Source organism: Homarus americanus, unplaced genomic scaffold (assembly GCF_018991925.1).
Source record: "Homarus americanus isolate GMGI-L3 unplaced genomic scaffold, GMGI_Hamer_2.0 scaffold14314, whole genome shotgun sequence".
Taxonomy (NCBI): domain Eukaryota; kingdom Metazoa; phylum Arthropoda; class Malacostraca; order Decapoda; family Nephropidae; genus Homarus; species Homarus americanus.
Window position 1 is genome coordinate 80,001 of NW_024746228.1, and position 20,565 is coordinate 100,565.

A 20,565-nucleotide genomic window follows, 5' to 3' on the forward strand; every position below is an offset into this window, starting at 1 on the left:
TTAACCCCTGAGTACAAAGACTTAACCCTTGAGTACAAAGACTTAACCCTTTGAGTACAAAGACTTAACCCTGAGTACAAAGACTTAACCCCTTGAGTACAAAGACTTAACCCCTTGAGAACGATCACTTAACCCTTGAGTATAAAGACTTAACCCTTGAGAGCGATGACTTAACCCCTTGGGAACGAAACTTAACCCCTTGAGTACGATGACTTAACCCCTTGGGTACGATGACTTAACCCCTTGGGAACGATGACTTAACCCCTTGGGAACGAAACTTAACCCCTTGAGTACGATGACTTCACCCTTAGGAACGATGACTTAACCCCTTGGGAACGAAACTTAACCCCTTGAGTACGATGACTTAACCCCTTGGGAACGATGACTTAACCCCTTGGGAACGAAACTTAACCCCTTGAGTACGATGACTTAACCCCTTGGGAACGATGACTTAACCCCTTGGGAACGATGACTTAACCCCTTGGGAACGATGACTTAACCCCTTGGGAACGATGACTTAACCCCATGGGAACGATGACTTAACCCCTTGGGAACGATGACTTGAGAAGTGGAAGGATGGAATGGAAGTCAAAGTGCATGAGAGATCTGGTGTTGAAGACAATGAGGGACTGGAGAGTGGTCATGTGCTGTTCATACGAGAGGTGTTGACACGAGGCCAGTTAGCCAGGTTGTCAGTCAGTCAGTCAGTCAGTCAGTCAGTCAAGCCAGCCAAGTCAGAGAGTCAGCCATGAAACACAAGCCAGGCAGAGCAGAGTAAACAATGGCTGGGCTCAATATGGCTGTAGGTTGTAAAAGCCGGGTAATGTAATGAATGTCAGGAGCGAAGACCAACAATGGGAGGCCCAAAAAAAAATAGCTAACTTAATTAACTCGTCCATCACCCCACACTGTTGAGCGGCTGTGAACCATAACAGTGTAAATACTATACGTTACTCCATGATAAACACACACACACACACACACACACACACACACACACACACACACACACACACCTGAATTAATGCTCACAAGTGCTTTTAAAAATCCAAATATTTACAGTGTGTTTTCAGATTAGTAAACAAACAAATTATGGTCAAGTTTCTTAATACCACCTGTCTGTCTGTCTGTCTGTCTGTCTGTCTGTCTGTCACCCCAGTACTAAATAAGACCCTGGTGTCAATGGATGAGCAGAGAGGGGGAAAGCCAGTGCAGTTGGTGAGATGTCCGTTATTCTTGGGCTAGTCCTTGAAAGTAGGTTACACAGTTCTCTTCCACAGTGACTCGCCCACCTCTCCTCCTCTCTCTCTCTCTCTCTCTTCCACGGTGATCGTCATCTCCTTACCTTCGTCCTCTCTCTCTCCTAGTCCTCATCCCCCCTTCGTCTTCTACCCTTCTCCTTCTCTAATTTCTTCTACCTCCTCCCCATCTTCTACCCCTTCCCTTCGCTATCCCCTCTCTTCATCCTACTCTTCCCCCCTCGTCCTTCCCCCTTCCCTTTCCCTCTCGTCTCTCTCTACCTCCTCTCCCCCTTCCCTTCATCGTACCCCCTTCCCCTCTCCCCTCCCCTCCGCGCCACACCTGATAACGAGATAAGAGGTCCCCAGGCACCACAGTAAGGCGATACGCGGGGAGCAACATGTCAACGCTCTGCCTGATGGGGGAGTCGTCGTCTCAATGTGGCCACTACCAAGAGGCGTGAGAAGGGACATATGTTGATGGTGTGAGGTGTACTGTAGGTGCTGGCGGCTTCTGTTCTTGGTGTTATGACCTGGTTGTTTATATAAATGGTAATGGTTGCCCCTCGAGGATGGCCGGCCCAAGGGCCACCTAGGCGTGAATTTGTTTAAGGTGTAGAAGCTGTCGCCAACACAACAACCACACCCTAAGTTAACGAGCTGAATGACCCAGTGTCAAGGAATAGTTCGAGAAGACCGGACAACTCGCCAACTGCACTGGCTAACCATTACCCCGGAACACGATCCGCAAATCGATAAACATCCAGGTCCGCCATTACTGCTGGGTAGACAGAGGCAAATGGCGTAAAGAAACTTGCCGATAGTCTCACCCTGCCCGGGGATCGAACCCGGGTCTGCTCGGTTGCGTGGCGAGCATGCTAACCATTACACTACAGGTTGTTTATGTAGATATGCATCATATAACGGACTTCGAATTAACGGACAAACTTCTTATAATGCAGTCCGTTAGGTGATTTTAAATATAACGGACTGCCCTCTAATATAGTCCGTTAGAAGGAAGTGTCATAGTTAACGGACTGCCTTCTCTCATAGTCCGGTAGAAGGAGGTTTATTTATATAACGAACTTCGATCTAACGGACTAACTCTCGCATATATTCCGTTAAATAGAGAATCCGCCGTATGTACGTATCTTTTGGGAATAACCTGAAGATTAAACACCGAAATGCTAACCTAACCTAACCTAATCTAATCTAACCTAACCTTACCTAACCTAGCCTAACCTAACCTAACCTAGCCTCGCCTCGCCTCGCCTCGCCTCGCCTCACCTAACCTAACCTAACCTGCTTTACTTCAGGTGATCCAATTATTTTTTTCTAAATTGGGTTTCAAGAATGACGCCATCTGTAATTGTTATTCTTGGGTGAAGTTTGTTATTGAAGTTTTGGTTGATATCATTGAATCAGTTGGGTATCATACTGACTCGACAACCTTTAGAGAAATGTTAATGTATACAGCCAATCAAAATACGCCATGAATGTACAGGGACAGATAAAGGCGTTATTATAGGTCACACTTCTGAAGCATTTTAAGGTTACGAACATAAAGTATTTTAGGAAATTTTGTCGCTGGTTTAAGAAAGCCAATTAAATATGTTTTGACACACACACACACACACACACACACACACACACACACACACACACACACACACACACACACGCACGCACCTCCTCCGTTTCCATCACTAGTTACATTCAACTTTTTGCCTGGCAGTGATTAGTGTGTGTGTGTGTGTGTGTGTGTGTGTGTGTGTGTGTGTGTGTGTGTCACCCCCAGCATCATCATCAGGTGAGCGTTGGGGTCCCTCACTCACCTGTACAATTAACACAACAATTAAGGTCAATTAAATCTCATATAAACTGTCGACCTTCCTGATGACCCGTCCTAATGCTTTAATGAACTCATGATGATGATGATGGTGGTGGTGGACACACAAACTCGGCCGTACCACAAGAGGGTCCGTGTGTGAGTGAGTGTGTGTGTGTGTGTGTGTGTTTGTATGTGTGTGTGTGTGTGTGTGTGTGTGTGTGTGATGTGTGTGAGGAGTGTGTGTGTGTGTGTGTGTGTGTGTGTGTGAGAGTGTGTATGTGTGTGTGTGTGTGTGTAAGCCTTCAAGTACACGTACCTGCGCCATAATTACTGCCGTTGTGGAAGGCGTGTCCGTGACTCTCGGGGAGGGAGGAGTTGATGGCCCGTCCGTCCTGCTGGTCAGAGATCTCCGACTTGATCCAAGCGAGACCAGCGCCTCCACCGGCCACCACGAGGGCCTTGGGCTGGTTGTCCTCCATCTGTGACCAAACACAATACAACATTATGAAGGTCCAACACACTGACTTTATTAGTGTTTCTTTTACCTAACCTAACCTAACCTAACCTAACCTAACCTAACCTAACCTAATATCAACAGAAAAAATGAAATCATATTTTATTTTTCCTCTTAAATTCGACTTACAATAGAATCTGAACACTAAGGGTGGCCAAGTGATGAAGGTGGCCAGGTGGTGAAGGTGGCCAAGTGATGAAGGTGGCCAGGTGGTGAAGGTGGCCAGGTGGTGAAGGTGGCCAGGTGGTGAAGGTGGCCAGGTGGTGAAGGTGGCCAAGTGATGAAGGTGGCCAGGTGGTGAAGGTGGCCAGGTGGTGAAGGTGGCCAGGTGGTGAAGGTGGCCAGGTGGTGAAGGAGGCCAGGTGGTGAAGGTGGACAGGTGGTGAAGGTCGCCACCTTACCACCCCACCTTTCCATCCCCAATCTCACCACCCCACCCCACCTTCCACCCACCTAACACCCCAATCTTCCACCCACCTTCCACCCACCCCACACCCCACCTTTCCACCTTCCACCCCACACCCCACCTACCACCCCACCTTTCCACCCTACCTTACACCCCACCTTTCCACCCCAATTCACCACCCCACCTTACTTTTTCCACCCACCTTTCCACCACCTTTCCACCCACCTTACCACCCCACCTTTCCACCCCAATTCCACCCTACCTTCACCCCACCTTACCACCCCACCTTACCAATTCCAATCTTCCAACCCTACCTTACCACTCCAACCTTCCACCCCACCTTCCCACCTTCCACCCCACCTTTCCATCTACCTTCCAATTCCCCACCCAACCCCACCTTACCACCCCACCTTTCCACCCCACCTTTCCACCCTCCCTTTCCACCCACCCTTACCACCCACCTTCCACCCCACCTTCACACCCCACCTTTCCACCCGCACTTTCACCCCAATTCACCCTTTTACCACCCCACTTTCCACCTCTCACTCTACTACCATTCTACCTCCACCTTACCTTCATCACCTCCACCTTACCACCCTATCTTACCCAACTCCCCACCTTTACCACCAACTTACCACCCCACCTTTCCAACTCAATCTTAACAATTCCAATCTTTCCACCCCAATCTTACCACTCCACCCTTCCATCCCTACCTTACCACCCCATCTTACCACCCACCTCACCTACCACCTTTCCACTCTACCTCTACACCATCTTACCCCACCTTACCAATTCTACCTTACATTCCTACCCACCTTTCCACCCCAATCTTTCCACCCCCACCCACTATTCCCACCTTACCACCCAATCACCCACCTTCCACTACTCATCACCCCATTACCACCCCACCTTACCACCACCACTAACCCACCTTACCACCCCACCTTTACCAATTCCCTACCACCTCACCCACTAACTCACCACCCACCTTACCACCCCACCTTACCATCCACCTTTCCACCCCACCTACACCCACCTTTCCAACTACCTTTCCACCCCACCTTACCACCCCACCTTACCACCCCACCTTACCACCTACTTACCCACCCACCTTTCCATCCCTACCTTACCACCCACCTTACTAACCACTTACCACCCCACCCACTACACCCCACCTTTCCACCTCCTACCACCCTACCTTACCCCACCTTACCACCACTACCACCCACCTTCTCCCACCTCCCCACTTATCCACCTTTACCAACCCACCCTACCATACCACCTTACCACTTACTCTACCACCACCCACTAACCCACCTACCACCCACCTTTTACCACCCCACCCTACCACCTCACCTACCACACCTTATACCATCCCACTACCACCCCATCTTCCACCCCACCTTACCACCCCACCTTTCCACCCCACCTTACCCCCACGCACACCCCCACCTTTCCACCCCACGTTACCTCTACCACCCTACCACCCACCACTCACCTTACCACCCACTTACCACCCCACTCTACACCCCACCTACCACCCCACCTTACCACCTCTACCTACAACCCACCTTACCACCCCACCTTACCACCCCACCTACCACCCCACCTTACCCACCACATCTTACCACCCCACCTTTCCACCTCTTCTTACGACGCCAACTGTCCTTTCCGCCCCATCTACTTTCTACCCGACCAATTTCTCACCCTCCACCACCTACCCGACCTCAGGCTACTTCACATCATCCAGAAAAAGTATCATCCAGTATAATCATCATCCACACACAACATCCACAAACATCATCCATACACAACATCCACACACAGCATCCACACATAACATTCACACACATCATCCATACACAATATTCATACCCATCATCCACACACAACATCCACACACATCATCCATACCCATCATCCACACACAACATCCACACACATCATCCAGAAAATGGTTGTCTTTCTTCGGGGTTCTAGCCGTGTTGTTGTTGTTGTTATTATATATTTGTTGATGTTTTTGTTGTTGTTAGTATTGTTGAAGCTGTGTTGTTGTTGTTGTTGTTGTTGAGGATGTTGTTATTCATGATGATGTCTTGGAACCGGTGTGAGGACTTGAAGGTCAAATGTCAAGCTAAGCCTTAATAAGTCCTGGTGACCCTCTTAAGTTTCTCTATATTAATAATAATAATAATAACAATAACAATAATAATAATAATAATAATAATAATAATAATAATAATAATAATAATAATTTAGCTAATAATAAAATAATAATAACTACTAAAATTCAGTTCATTTCACCAAAAAAAACACACACACACACACACACACACACACACACACACACGTAAACAAGCCCTCCAAATAGATTCACCTGGACAACATTATTTTGGTTCCTCTGTGTTCATGTACAGTGGAGGGCATGATGGCCATTACTGTACCTGTACTTTATACCTCAATTCTGTATTGATAATTTTCAATAAACTTTCTGAGTCTAATTACTTCCCACAGTGTAGTTAAGTATTTACACAAGTGAACATTAAACAAGGCCAAACTTGGATAGGGGCCTACTAGAACAAGGGCCCACTAGGACAAGGGCATAGAAAGGGCCCACTAGCAGGCCCATAGAGGCACTAGAGGCCCAGGACAAGGCCCACTAGGATAGGGCCCATAGGAAAGGGCCTATGTAGACAAGGGCCACTAGCACAAGGGCCCACTAGCACAAGGGGCCCACTAGCACAAGGGCCCACTAGGACAAGGCCCACTAGGATAAGGCCCACTAGGACAAGGGCCTATAGACAAGGGCCCACTAGGACAAGGGCCCACTAGACAAGGGCCCACTAGGACAGGGGCCGAAAGGGGCCACTAGACAAGGCCCACTAGGACAAGGGCCCACTAGGACAAGGCCCACTAGGATAAGGCCCACTAGGACAAGGGCCCACTGGACAAGGGCCCACTAGGACAAGGCCCACAGGACAAGGGCCCACTAGACAGCCCACTAGGACAAGGGCCCACTAGGACAAGGGCCCACTAGGGACAAGGGCCCACTAGGATAAGGCCCACTAGGACAAGGGCCCACTAGGACAAGGGCCCACGAGACAGTGGGCCCACTAGGACAAGGGGCCTACTAGGACAAGGGCCACTAGGACAAGGCCCACTAGGACAAGGGCCCACTAGGACAAGGGCCCACTAGACAAGGGCCCACTAGGATAAGGCCCACTAGGACAAGGGCCCACCAGGACAAGGGCCCACTAGACAAGGGCCCACTAGGACAAGGGCCCACTAGGACAAGGGCCCACGAGGCCCACTAGGACAAGGCCCACTAGGACAAGGGCCCACTAGGACAAAGGCCCACTAGCACAAGGGCCCACTAGATAAGGGCCCACTAGGACAGGGCCCACTAGGACAAGGGCCCACTAGGACAAGGGCCCACTAGGACAAGGGCCATAGACCCCACTAGGACAAGGCCCACTAGGACAGGGGCCCACTAGGACAAGGGCCCACTAGCACAGGCCATAGGATAAGGCCCACTGGACAGGCCCACTAGGACAAGGGCCCACTAGCACAAGGGCCCACTAGACAAGGGCCCACTAGGACAGGCAGGCCCACTAGCACAAGGGCCCACTAGGACAAGGGCCCACTAGGACAAGGGGCCCACTAGGACAAGGGCCCACTGGACAGCCCAGGATAAGGGCCCACTAGACAAGGGCCCACTAGGACAAGGGCCCACTAGCACAAGGGCCCACTAGGACAAGGGCCCACTAGGACAAGGGCCCACTAGCGCACAAGGGCCCACTAGGACAAGGGCCCACTAGGACAAGGGCCCACTAGGACAAGGGGCCCACTAGGACAGGGCCCACTAGGACAAGGGCCCACTAGGACAAGGCCCACAGGACAAGGGCCCACTAGGACAAGGCCCACTAGCACAAGGGCCCACTAGGACAAGGGGCCCACTAGGACAGGGCCCACTAGGACAAGGGCCCACTAGGACAAGGGCCCACTAGACAAGGGCCCACTAGGACAAGGGCCCACTGACAGGCCAGCAGAGGACAAGGGCCCACTAGGACAGGGCCCACTAGGATAAGGGCCATAGGACAAGGGCCCACTAGGACAAGGGGCCCACTAGACAAGGCCCACTAGCACAAAGGCCCACTAGGACAAGGGCCCACTAGGACAAGGGCCCACTAGGACAAGGGCCCACTAGCACAAGGCCCACTAGGACAAGGGCCCACTAGGACAAGGGCCCACTAGGACAAGGGCCCACTAGCACAAGGGCCCACGCAGCAAGGCCCTAGACAAGGCCCACTAGGACAAGGGCCACTAGACAAGGGCCCACTAGCACAAGGGCCCACTAGGACAAAGGCCCACTAGCACAAGGGCCCACTAGGACAAGGGCCCACTAGGACAGCCCACTAGGACAAGGGCCCACTAGGACAAGGGGCCTACTAGACAAGGGCACTAGGACAGCCCACTAGGACAAAGGCCCACTAGGACAAGGGCCCATTAGGACAAGGGCCCACTAGGACAAGGGCCCACAGCACAAGGGCCCACTAGCACAAGGCCCACTAGCACAAGGGCCCACATGGCGGGCCCACTAGCACAAGGGCCCACTAGGACAAGGGCCCACTAGACAAGGGCCCAGCACAAGGCCTACCAGGGACAAGGCCCACTAGGACAAGGGCCCACTAGCACAAGGACCCACTAGGACAAGGGCCCACTAGCACAAGGGCCCACTAGCACAAGGCCTACTAGGACAAGGGCCTAGCACAAGGGCCACTAGGACAAGGGCCCACTAGGACAAGGGCCCACTAGGACAAGGCCAAGGCCCACTAGGACAAGGGCCACTAGACAAGGGCCCACTGGACAAGGGCCCACTAGGACAAGGGCCCACAGGGGGCCCACAGGACAAGGGCCCACTAGGACAAGGGGCCTACTAGGACAAGGCCCACTAGGACAAGGCCCACTAGGACAGGCCCACTAGGACAAGGGCCCATAGACAAGGCCACTAGGACAAGGGCCCACTAGGACAAGGGGCCCACTTAGACAAGGGCCCACTAGCACAAGGGCCCACTAGGACAAGGGCCCACTAGGACAAGGCCCACTAGGACAAGGCCCACTAGGACAAGGGCCCACTAGGACAGGCCCACTAGCCAAGGGGCCCACTAGGACAAGGGCCCACTAGACAAGGGCCCACTAGGACAAGGGCCCACTAGGACAAGGGCCCACTAGGACAAGGCCCACTAGCACAAGGCCCACTAGGCAAGGCCCATTGACAAGGGCCCACTAGCACAAGGGCCCACTAGGACAAGGGCCCACTAGCACAAGGGCCCACTAGGCCAAGCCCACTAGCACAAGGGCCCACTAGGACAAGGGCGTCTTTGGATGTGTAAAAACCACATATAAAAGTATGAGTCTATGTACACCTCCCGTCCAAATGTACACATAAAAAACATACACAACGAGAATCAGGTCAAATGAACAACACCCATTAATGTCCCCAGAAAAACATACATATCTATAATCAGGTCATGGACGTATATAACCTGTCCTTCACGTCACCACAACACATCAAGCGGCCATTTTGAATACGTCCTCAGCCAAAAATACCCCAGCGACCATTTTGAATATGGATTAATAAAAAAGATCCAGTCAAACATTCAAGATGACATACACGTAAAACTCACCCTGAATGGATCATTTCTATGGAGTCATATATGTATTCCGGGTAAATACGGTTTATTATGTATTATATTGGTCAAATTCTTCTAGTGGCTTGAAGGAAAAGGTTGTGTAAACGTTCTCACACACACACACACACACACACACACACACACACACACACACATTATAAACCCCGGTAAAAATAAGCCCACAAACAGCATTATGTTCCAACAATACAAAATGGTAAAGGTTACACTGAAACCAATAGAACAATGATCTATTACCTGTGTGTGTGTGTGATATTGTGAGAGATAAGAAGGAAGAGAGGAGAGGAGAAGAGAAGGAGAAGAGAAGAGAAGAGGAGAGGAGAGGAGAGAGAGGAGAGAGAGGAGAGGAGAGGAGAGGAGAGGAGAGGAGAGGAGAAAGAGAAGAGAAGAGAAGAGAAGAGAAGAGAAGAGAAGAGAAGAGAAGAGAAGAGAAGAGAAGAGAAGAGAAGAGAAGAGAAGAGAAGAGAAGAGAAGAGAAGGGAAGAGAAGAGAAGAGAAGAGAAGAGAAGAGAAGAGAAGAGAAGAGAAGAGAGGAGAGGAGAGGAGAGGAGAAGAGAAGAGAAGAGAAGAGAGGAGAAGAGAAGAGAAGAGAAGAGAAGAGAAGAAGGACACTGTAAGCCGCTCCATTACAACACAGAAAATGTACCTCAGGGATTACTAATTAACTGTCCATTACCACCGTCACAAGTAAACCTTCTTAAGTGAACCCACCTGGCCCTATTAAGTGAACCACCTGGCCCTATTAAATGAATCCACCTGGTCCTATTAAATGAATCCACCTGGGCCTCTCAATTGAACCCACCTGGCTCTATTAAGTGAACGCACCTGGCCCTATTAAATGAATCCACCTGGGCCTCTCAAGTGAACCCACCTGGCCCTATTAAATGAATCCACCTGGGCCTCTCAAGTGAACCAACCTGGCCCTATTAAATGAATCCACCTGCCTTATGAACCCACCTGGCCCTATTAAATGAATCCACCTGGCCTCTAAAGTGAACCCACCTGGCCCTATTAAATGAATCCACCTGGGCCTCTCAAGAACCCACCTCCCTAAAATGAATCCACCAGGCCTCTAAAGTGAACCCACCTGGCCTTATTAAATGAATCCACCTGGCCTCTAAGAACCCACCTGGCCCTATTAAATGAATCCACCGGCCTCTCAAGTAACCCACCTGGTCTCTAGTTAGAACCCACCTGGGCCTCTCTCTAAGTGAACCCACCTGGGCCTATTAAATGAATCCACCTGGGCCTCAATTGAACCCACCTGGCTCTATTATGAACCCACCTGGCCCTATTAAATGAATCCACCTGGTCCTCTAAAGTAAACCCACCTGATCTTCTTAAGTGAACCCACCTGGCCCTATTAAATGAATCCACCTGGGCTCTCAAGTGAACCCACCTGGCCCTATTAAATGAATCCACCTGGGCCTCTAGTGAACCCACCTGGCCCTATAAATGAATCCACCTGGCCTCTAAAGTGAACCCACCTGGCCCTATTAAATGAATCCACCTGGGCCTCTTATGAACCCACCTGCCCTATTAAATGAATCCACCTGGGCCTTCTTAAGTGAACCCACCTGGCCCTATTAAATGAACCCACCTGGCTCTCAAGTGAACCCACCTGGCCCTATTAAATGAATCCACCTGCCTCTTCTAAGTGAACCCACCTGGCCCTATTAAATGAACCACCTGGGCTTCTATGAACCCACCTGGCCTTATTAAATGAACCCACCTGGGCCTCTCAAGTGAACCCACCTGGCCCTATTAAATGAATCCACCTGGGCCTCTCAAGTGAACCCACCTGGCCCTTATTAAATGAATCCACCTGGGCCTCTCGTGAACCCACCTGGCCTATTAAATGAATCCACCTGTCTCAAGTGAACCCACCTGGCCCTATTAAATGAATCCACCTGGGTTCCTCAAGGAACCCACCTGGCCCTTATTAAATGAATCCACCTGGGCTTCTCAAGTGAACCCACCTGGCCCTATTAAATGAACCACCTGGGCCTCTCATGAACCCACCTGCCCTATTAAATGAATCCACCTGGTCCTCTAGTGAACCCACCTGGCCTTTTAAATGAATCCACCTGGGCCTTTATGAACCCACCTGGCCCTATTAAATGAACCCACCTGGCCTTCTAAGTGAACCCACCTGGCCCTATTAAATGAATCCACCTGCCTCTCAAGTGAACCCACCTGGCCCTTATTAAATGAATCCACTTTCTTAAGTGAACCCACCTGGCCTATTAAATGAACCCACCTGGGCCTCTCAAGTGAACCCACCTGGCCCTATTAAATGAATCCACCTGCCTTTAAGTGAACCCACCTGGCCTTATTAAATGAACCCACCTGCCTTCAAGTGAACCCACCTGGCCCTATTAAATGAATCCACCTGGTCCTCTCAAGTGAACCCACCTGGCCCTATTAAATGAATCCACCTGGGCCTCTCAAGTGAACCCACCTGGCCTCTAGGGGGTAGGCCTAATGTCCGTTACAATACACTTAAGTGATCATAAATTCCTATGTCTTCTAGCCATTGATAGGCAGAGCCATGCTGAAAATGTGGTGGTAGTTGTAGTAGTGGTGGTAGTAGTGGTAGTAGTGGTGGTGGTAGTGGTGGTGGTGGTGGTAGTGGTGTTGGTGGTAGTGGTGTTGGTGGTAGTGGTGGTAGTGGTGTGGTGGTGTTAATAATGGTAGTGGTGATAGTGGTAGTGGTGATAGTGGTTGAGGTAGTGGTAGCAGTGGTTGTAGTGGTGGTGGTGGTGGTGGTGATGATAGTGGTAATAGGTGGAGGCAGTAGTAACAGAAGTGGTGGTAGTGGCGTTGTCCTCACTTTTAACACACACCACGGCTCTTACCCGCCCAGCTGGCATTAGTGGCAGGGGAGTGGCAGAGGAGACGAGTGGGAGAGGAGATGGTAGGGCAGGGAGAGGAGAGGGTAGGCAGGGGAGGAGAGGGTAGTGGCAGGAGAGGAGGGCAGGGGAGAGGAGATGGTAGTGGCAGGGGGAGAAGAGGGGTGGGTGGCAGGGAGAGGAGATGGTGGTAGGGAGAGGGAGATGGGGTGGGAGGGGAGAAGGAGGGGTAGGGCAGGGAGAGGGAGAGGGTAGTGGCAGGGAGGAGATGGTGGGTGGCAGGAGAGGAGATGGTAGTGGCAGGGGAGAAGAGTGAGTGGGGGGAGAGGAGATGGGTGGCAGGGGGAGAAGAGGGGTAGGGCAGGAGAGGAGAGGGTAGTGGCAGGGGAGAGGAGATGGTAGTGGCAGGGAGAGGAGATGGTAGGCAGGGGAGAAGAGGGGTGGGCAGGAGAGGAGATGGTAGTGGCAGGGAGAGGGAGATGGTGGCAGGGGAGAAGAGGGTAGTGGCAGGGAGAGGGAGAGGTAGTGGCAGGGAGAGGAAATGGTGAGGGCAGGGAGAGGAGATGGTAGTGCAGGGGGGGAGAAGGAGTGGAGGGCAGGGAGAGGGGAGATGGTAGTGGCAGGGGGAGAAGAGGGGTAGTGGCAGGAGAGGAGAGGGTAGTGGCAGGAGAGGAGAGGGTAGTGGCAGGGAGAGGGAGATGGTAGGGCAGGGGAGAAGAGGAGTGGAGTGGCAGGAGAGGAGATGGTAGTGGCAGGGAGAGGGAGATGGTAGTGGCAGGGGAGAAGAGGGTAGTGGCAGGAGAGAGAGGGCAGGGGAGAGGAGATGGTAGTGGCAGGGAGAGGAGATGGGGTAGGAGAGGAGAGGGTAGTGGCAGGGGAGAGGAGATGGTAGTGGCAGGGAGAGGAGGGTAGGCAGGGGGAGAAGAGGGGTAGTGGCAGAGGAGAAGAGGGAGTAGGGAGAGGAGATGGGAGGCAGGAGAGAAGAGTGGTAATGCCAGGAGGAGAGAAGTCTTGGAGGTAAGATGGAAAACACACACACACACACACACACACACACACACACAAACACACACACACACACACACGACTGTAAGTACCCTTTGCTGCTACACATTCAGGTGAGTCAAATTTCGCATTGTACAACAAGTTCTTTACACACCGCCCACCATGAATACATTATTCTCTCTCTCTCCCTCTCTCTCTCTCACGTCATAGCTCTAATCTCAAGCTTACAGTTCTCACCAAACCTTGAACGTGAGTCTTGAAACATGTATGTGTGTGTGTGTGTGTGTAACTTTTCTGCACATTTTTATTTATATTTTCTTAAGGTAAACTTTTGTTAATATTTATCAACATTTTTTTTTTATAATTTTAGCGAGTATTTATTTTTTTAGTTATCATTTATAAAATCATCAGTCATCCAGTACAGTTAACAGTCATCCAATAGTCATCAGTCATTCAGTAGTCACCAGTCTCATGGCCGTTGTTATGGCATGGCCGTCGTTGTCATGGCATGGCCGTCGTTGACTTCAAATCAGTCAACAGTTTAAAGGTCAATTTATCATCAGACAAGACAGACCGACTGTCGACCTAACTATCAGTCACTAACAATCACTTTTTAGCACAAACATCAAGACTGACTGTCAGCCTAAATACAGTCGAGTGTTTAGTGATCGTCAGTCTGTTCGTACAGTCTGACAGTCGAGTGTTCAGCATTGCAGAAAAAATTGACCTTTGCCCCCACTACCATCACCAACCACCACTACCTAACACCTCCATCACCACCTACCACCTACCACCACCATCATCTACCACCACCATCACCACTACCTACCACCTTCATCACCCACCACCACCTACCACCATCACTCACCCACCACCATCGATCTACCAAAACCACTACCTACCACCACCATCACCACCTACCACCATCATCTACCACTACCACCACCATCACCACCTACCACCATCATCTACCACTACCACCACCTACCAACCAATACCAACTTCACAACACAACTTCGGAAACTCTCAGTCGTCTTTAACTTCCAGGCATCACCGTTGATCTCCTATGTGTGTGTCTCCCATGGCCGATGTCTCCCACCGTCTAGCAATTATCTTAAGTCTCTAACACCCAAGCTTAAGTCTCCAACACTCCAGCTTAACCCCAACATCTGCTTAGTCTCCAACATTCAAGCTTAGTCTCCAACACTCAAGCTGAGTCTCCAACACTCAAGCTGAGTCTCCAATCAAGAGCAGCTCACATTCAAGCTTAGTTTCCAAGATTCAAGCTTTGTCTCCAACATTCAAGATTAAGTCTCTAACACTCAAACTTAGTCTCTAACACTCAAGCTTAATTCTCGAACATTCAAGCGTAGTCTCCAACATTCAAGCTTAGTCTCCAACATTCAAGCTAAGTCTCCAACACTCAAGTTTAGTCTCCAACACTCAAGCTTAAGTCTACAACACTCAAGCTTCAGCCTCCACCAACCCATCCACCCCTCATCACTTAATCCTCCCAAAACGAAATCCCAAATTCTTTCCCTATAATCCCTTCCAATCTCTCCCCAACTCCCAATCCTCCCTCAATCCCCTCCCCAATCCTTTCCAACTCATCCTCCCAATCCCTCCTCAATCCCTCCCAATCCTCCCCAACCTCCCAACCTTCCCCAATCCTCCAATCCTCCTGATCCTTCCCAATCCTCCCCAATCCCTCACCAATCCTCCCAACTCCCTCAACCCTAACCCCAAATCGCCCCCATTTGAATTCCCAAACTCACTGCCCAATATATGAGAGAGAGAGAGAGAGAGAGAGAGAGAGAGAGAGGAGAGAGAGAGAGAGAGAGAGAGAGAGAGGGTGGTAAGCTTAGCATAAAGAGGTGATTGATCAGGGCAGGGAAGGTGGAGAAGCTGCCGGAGAAGAGAGGTCAACTTTAATTCACTCTTGCCATTGTTCACCCCCCACCACTACTACTACTAATACCACTACAACTACCACCCACTACTACCACAACCACCACCCACTAATACTATTACTACTACAACTACACCACTACTACCACAACCATAACTACCACAACCACAACCCTACTACTATTATTACACCACAACTACTACCACTACCACAACCTAACTACTACCCTTACTACTATTACTACTACAACTACACCCTACTACAACTAACTCTTTACACCCACTAATACTTACTACTACTACATCTCTTTCATTCTTCTACACCACCACTATTATTACTACTACATACAACTACCCACTACTACAATATACTACCACTACTACTATTACACTACTAGCCTAACACAACCAACTACTACAACCCACCCTACTACTACCCACCACCCTACAACCACTACCCTGTGACTTTACCTACCACCCTACTACCACAACAATAACTTCTGCCACACAACCATAGCTACCATACACTTTTTATTACTATCTACCACAACTACCACCCCAATACTACTATTACTACTACCACCAACCACCCATTATTATTGCTACAACCACAACTACCACCTACTACCACAATATATTCTACCATATTATTACTACAACTACCCTGCCTGACACAACCACCACCCTGCTACAACCACACCACCACTACTACCACAACCACCACCCACTATCCTATTAATACTACTACTACATTTACTCTTCTTACTACTTCAATAACTCTACCACTACTACCACAACAATAATACTACCATAACTACACACTTACTTCAGCTACCACCATCCACACCAAGCTAAATACTTTTGGCATTTACTACCCTATTTATATTGGCAGATATCCGTAAAACTCTACGGTGATCCATACCCACATTTGACTAACTCGTGACCCATTATTCACTCTCATCCACCTTTATCCACTTTCATCGACCCTCATCCACCATCATCCACTTTCATCCACCTTTAACTACTTTCATCGACCTTCATCCACTTTCATCCATTCTCATCCACCTTAATTCACTCATTCATTTTTAGAATAGATTAGGTTAGATTAAGTTAGGTTAGGTTAGGTTAGGTTAGGTTAGGTTAGGTTAGGTTAGGTTAGGTTAGGTTAGGTTAGGTTAGTTAGTTAGGTTGGTCAGGTCAGGTCAGGTCAGGTTAAGTTGAATTAAATACTGTTTTGTATAAGACTTCATGTTAGGTTAATGTCAGGTCAGGTCAAATAAGTTGATTCGGTTAGAGTTAGGAAGTAATAATCAATGTTTTGTATAAGACTTCATGTTGGGTCAGGTCAGGTCAGGTCAGGTCAGGTAAGGTCAGGTCAGGTTAAGTTGGGAAGTAATAAATCTGTTTTTGTAGACTTATGTTAGGTTAATGTCAGGTCAGGTCAAATAAGGTTGGGTCAGGTTAAGTTAAAGTAATAATAATGTTTTTATAAGACTTCATGTTAGGTCAGGTCGTCAGGTCAGGTCAGGTAAGTCGGCAGGTTAAGTTAGGAAGTAATAATCAATGTTTTGTATAAGACTTCATGTTACCATCACAACTCTGTCCTTCGGTTTGTACTTTGTTAGTGGTGAGAATCTGTGCCCATTATCTGGTTTTCAATAGAACGAGCAGACTGATTAGCACGTTAATGAGATGGACCGTGACAATGGAGACGGAGGAATGTGGGGGAGGAGGGTGAGGAGGGTGTGGGGAGGTGGGGAGATGGGGGCCGGTGGGGGAGGTAGGGGCCGGTGGAGGAGGGTGGGGCCGTGGAGGAGGAGGGAGGAGGCCGGTGGGGAGGAGGGTCGGTGGGGAGGGTAGTGGAGTGTGTGGGGCGGGTAGGGCCGGTGGGGAGGTAGGGAGTTTGGGGTCGGTAGGGAGGTGGGAGGAGGTGGGGTGACGGGTCCCACTGAATACACCTGCTGCCAGTGCTCGTTCCCGTGAAATTACCTCTTCAACCTCCACCTGTTTTTGCTTTATACTTTTCTCGGTGGATAATATTTACCTAAGTTCTGCTGAGGTATTTCCTGCCGTGACAAAGACCTTATTAACGTCACGTATCAAGGTGTTACCAGGTGTTACATGGGCGTAGTGTAGGTATGTGAGGTGTATACGAGGGCGTGAAATTATCTGAAGGTGTATGTGGGTCACTAGAGTAGAGGAGAGAGAGAGAGAGAGAGAGGAGTGTTTGTCAAAAAGCAGCGTACACACACACACACACACACACAAAACACATGGTTGTCATGGTTACAAGTTCTCAGATTCGTTCAATAAATATTCGTCCCGTCTGAAGACTGGCGCAATAAAATCTTCAATAAGTGTGGCACCTGAGTATCGAGAGACGAAGATGGCGACAATCTTTACCCGAGACTCGATCGTAACAACAACAACAACAATAATAATGCTAATGATAATGATAATGATAATAATAATAATAAATAAATACATAATAATAAACCTACAGGAGACGACGAAGGGAAAGGACACAACATTTTAGAAAACCCTGAAGGGGAGGGGAAGGTAATTCACCCTGAAGGGGCAGGAGGAGGCAAGGTACTCACCATGAACACGAAGGACGCCCCGCCACCGCCACCGCCTCCCCCAGAAGAGTTCATCCAGACGCCGTGACGAAGCATATCCATTTTGGTAATCTTCTCCAGCGTTGAGACGTCAGGCGGAAGTCTCCTGGAGGTGCATATATCCAGGTGCTCCCGCGTCTGTTGAGAGAGAGTGGAGGAGTGAGGTCTTGTGTGTGTGTGTGTGTGTGGTGGAGTGAGTGGGAGTGTCTTGTGTGTGTGTGTGTGTGTGTGGGAGGAGGAGATGGAGGGAGGAGGAGTGAGTGTCTGTGTGTGGTGGGGGGAGGAGTGAGGAGTGGAGGGAGGAGGGAGTGAGTGTTGTGTGTGTGAGGAGAGGAGATGAGGAGGAGGAGTGAGTGAGTGTCTTGTGTGTGTGTGTGAGAGAGGAGGGAGATGAGGGAGTGAGTGAGTGAGTGAGGTGTCTTGTGTGTGTGTGAGAGGAGGAGTGAGTGAGTGTCTTGTGTGTGTGTGTGAGAGAGTGAGGGTGAGTGTCTTGTGTGTGTGTGTGAGAGAGTGAGTGAGTGAGTGTCTTGTGTGTGTGTGTGAGTGGAGTGAGGAGGAGTGAGTGAGTGGAGTGTCGTGTGTGTGTGTGTGTGAGGTGAGGAGGAGGAGTGAGTGAGTGAGGGAGTGGAGGTCTTGTGTGTGTGTGAGAGTGAGTGAGTGGAGGAGTGAGTGAGTGAGTGAGTGAGTGAGTGTCTTGTGTGTGTGTGTGTGTGTGTGTGTGTGTGTGTGTGTGTGGGGAGTGGAGGGAGGAGTGAGTGAGTGGTGTCTTGTGTGTGTGGGAGTGAGTGAGGAGGGGTGAGTGTCTTGTGTGTGTGTGTGTGTGTGTGTGTGTGTGTGTGTGTGGAGTGAGTGGAGTGAGGAGGAGTGTCTTGTGTGTGTGTGTGTGTGTGTGTGTGTGTGTGAGAGTGAGTGAGTGAGTGAGTGAGTGAATTATTCAATATACACAAAAAGTTAAAAAAAGTATTTGAGTAATAATATTCAGTAATTAATCCCAGAGTTAATTATATGTAACTCAGGTCAAGTTAATTAACACCTGGTAGTAATATGAAAAACTAATTACTGAACACTGTTGTAAATTGCTCCGGGTTAATTCCTGACGGTGAAAGAAAAGGTGTGATTTATTAGAGATTGTAATTCGGCCACCCTGGCGGAGTGTTGAACCGTGTTGTGAGGTCAACTCCTGTCCGTGAAGTGGGGCTAGATTTCCTGTCCGTGAAGTGGGTCAAACTCTCCCGTCCGTGAAGTGGGGTCAGATTCTCCCGTCCGTGAAGTGAGGTCAAACTCTCCCCTGTCCGTGAAGTGAGGTCAACTCTCCCCGTCCGTGAAGTGGGTCAGATTCTCCCGTCCGTGAAGTGAGGTCAGATTCTCCCGTCCGTGAAGTGGAGTCAAACTCTCCCGTCCGTGAAGTGAGGTCAAATTCTCTCCGTCCGTGAAGTGAGGTCAGATTCTCCTGTCCGTGAAGTGAGGTCAGATTCTCCCCGTCCGTGAAGTGGGGTCAAACTCTCCCCGTCCGTGAAGTGAGGTCAGATTCTCCCCGTCCGTGAAGTGAGGTCAGATTCTCCCCACGGACGGCTGACGTAGGGACACTTCTCGTTGCTTCACAGATATTGATGCACAAAGTTATGTCATTAGTAAAGCAGTAGAGTTTCCCATCACCACTCCCTCTCATCCCACCCTCACCCCTCTCATCCCCCCCTCATCCATAAGGTCGAAGCCCAGGATCAATAGAGAAAGATTTATCGATGTGTTTAGAGTGAATTGCGACAGCGATACCTTGAAACAGTGCTGCCGTCATCTACATACACCATTGACCGACTCCTCAAAGCTGACCATTTTTTTACCCAGGTTCATTCACAATGCCTGAAGAGTCGGAACCTTCAGCCCTGATTGCCCGGAAGCCATAAGAGACGATCCTCCACTGATTGGGTGGTATCAGTAACGAATTCGGATATTGACCTCTCCCACCCCTCCTCCTGGTCCCTCCTCCACCTAGTCCCTCCTCCACCTAGTCCCCCCTCCACCTGGTCACCCCTCTACATGATTCCCCTGGCACCTCCTTCTGGCACCCCTACACCAGCCCCCTGGCCCCCCCCATTCTATTAACTCCGTGCATTTTTCTCTTACCATTATCTGTCTATGTTGAGCTCAGTGGGTCGTGTTGTGGTAAATTTCTTCTTTTTTGTCGTATGTTAACCGATGGCCTTGTAGAATGAACACACACACACACAGACAGACAGACAGACAGACAGACAGAGACAGACAGACACACCACACTCAGTAACATGTTTCCGGTCTGTTTTTTTCCTCCAGCAGCTGACACAACTCTATATATATATATATATATATATATATATATATATATATATATATATATATATATATATATATATATATATATATATATATATATATATATATATGAGTATATACCGTGTGGTTCTCTCCTAAGCCTTGGACCTCTCTCTCTCTCTCTCTCTCTCTC

At 49.6% G+C, this 20,565-nt stretch overlaps 1 protein-coding gene across 1 annotated transcript in view; it reads right to left on the minus strand.

The window, feature by feature from the left end:
* Positions 1-20,565, minus strand: part of LOC121879152 — a 31,989-nt gene that overhangs the window by 3,327 nt on the left and 8,097 nt on the right. The window contains exons 3-4 of the mRNA XM_042385750.1: positions 18,066-18,221; positions 3,386-3,548 (exon numbers count right to left, since the gene is read on the minus strand). Of these exons, the coding sequence (XP_042241684.1) occupies positions 3,386-3,548; positions 18,066-18,221 (319 nt within the window). The remainder of the gene's footprint in view (positions 1-3,385; positions 3,549-18,065; positions 18,222-20,565) is intronic.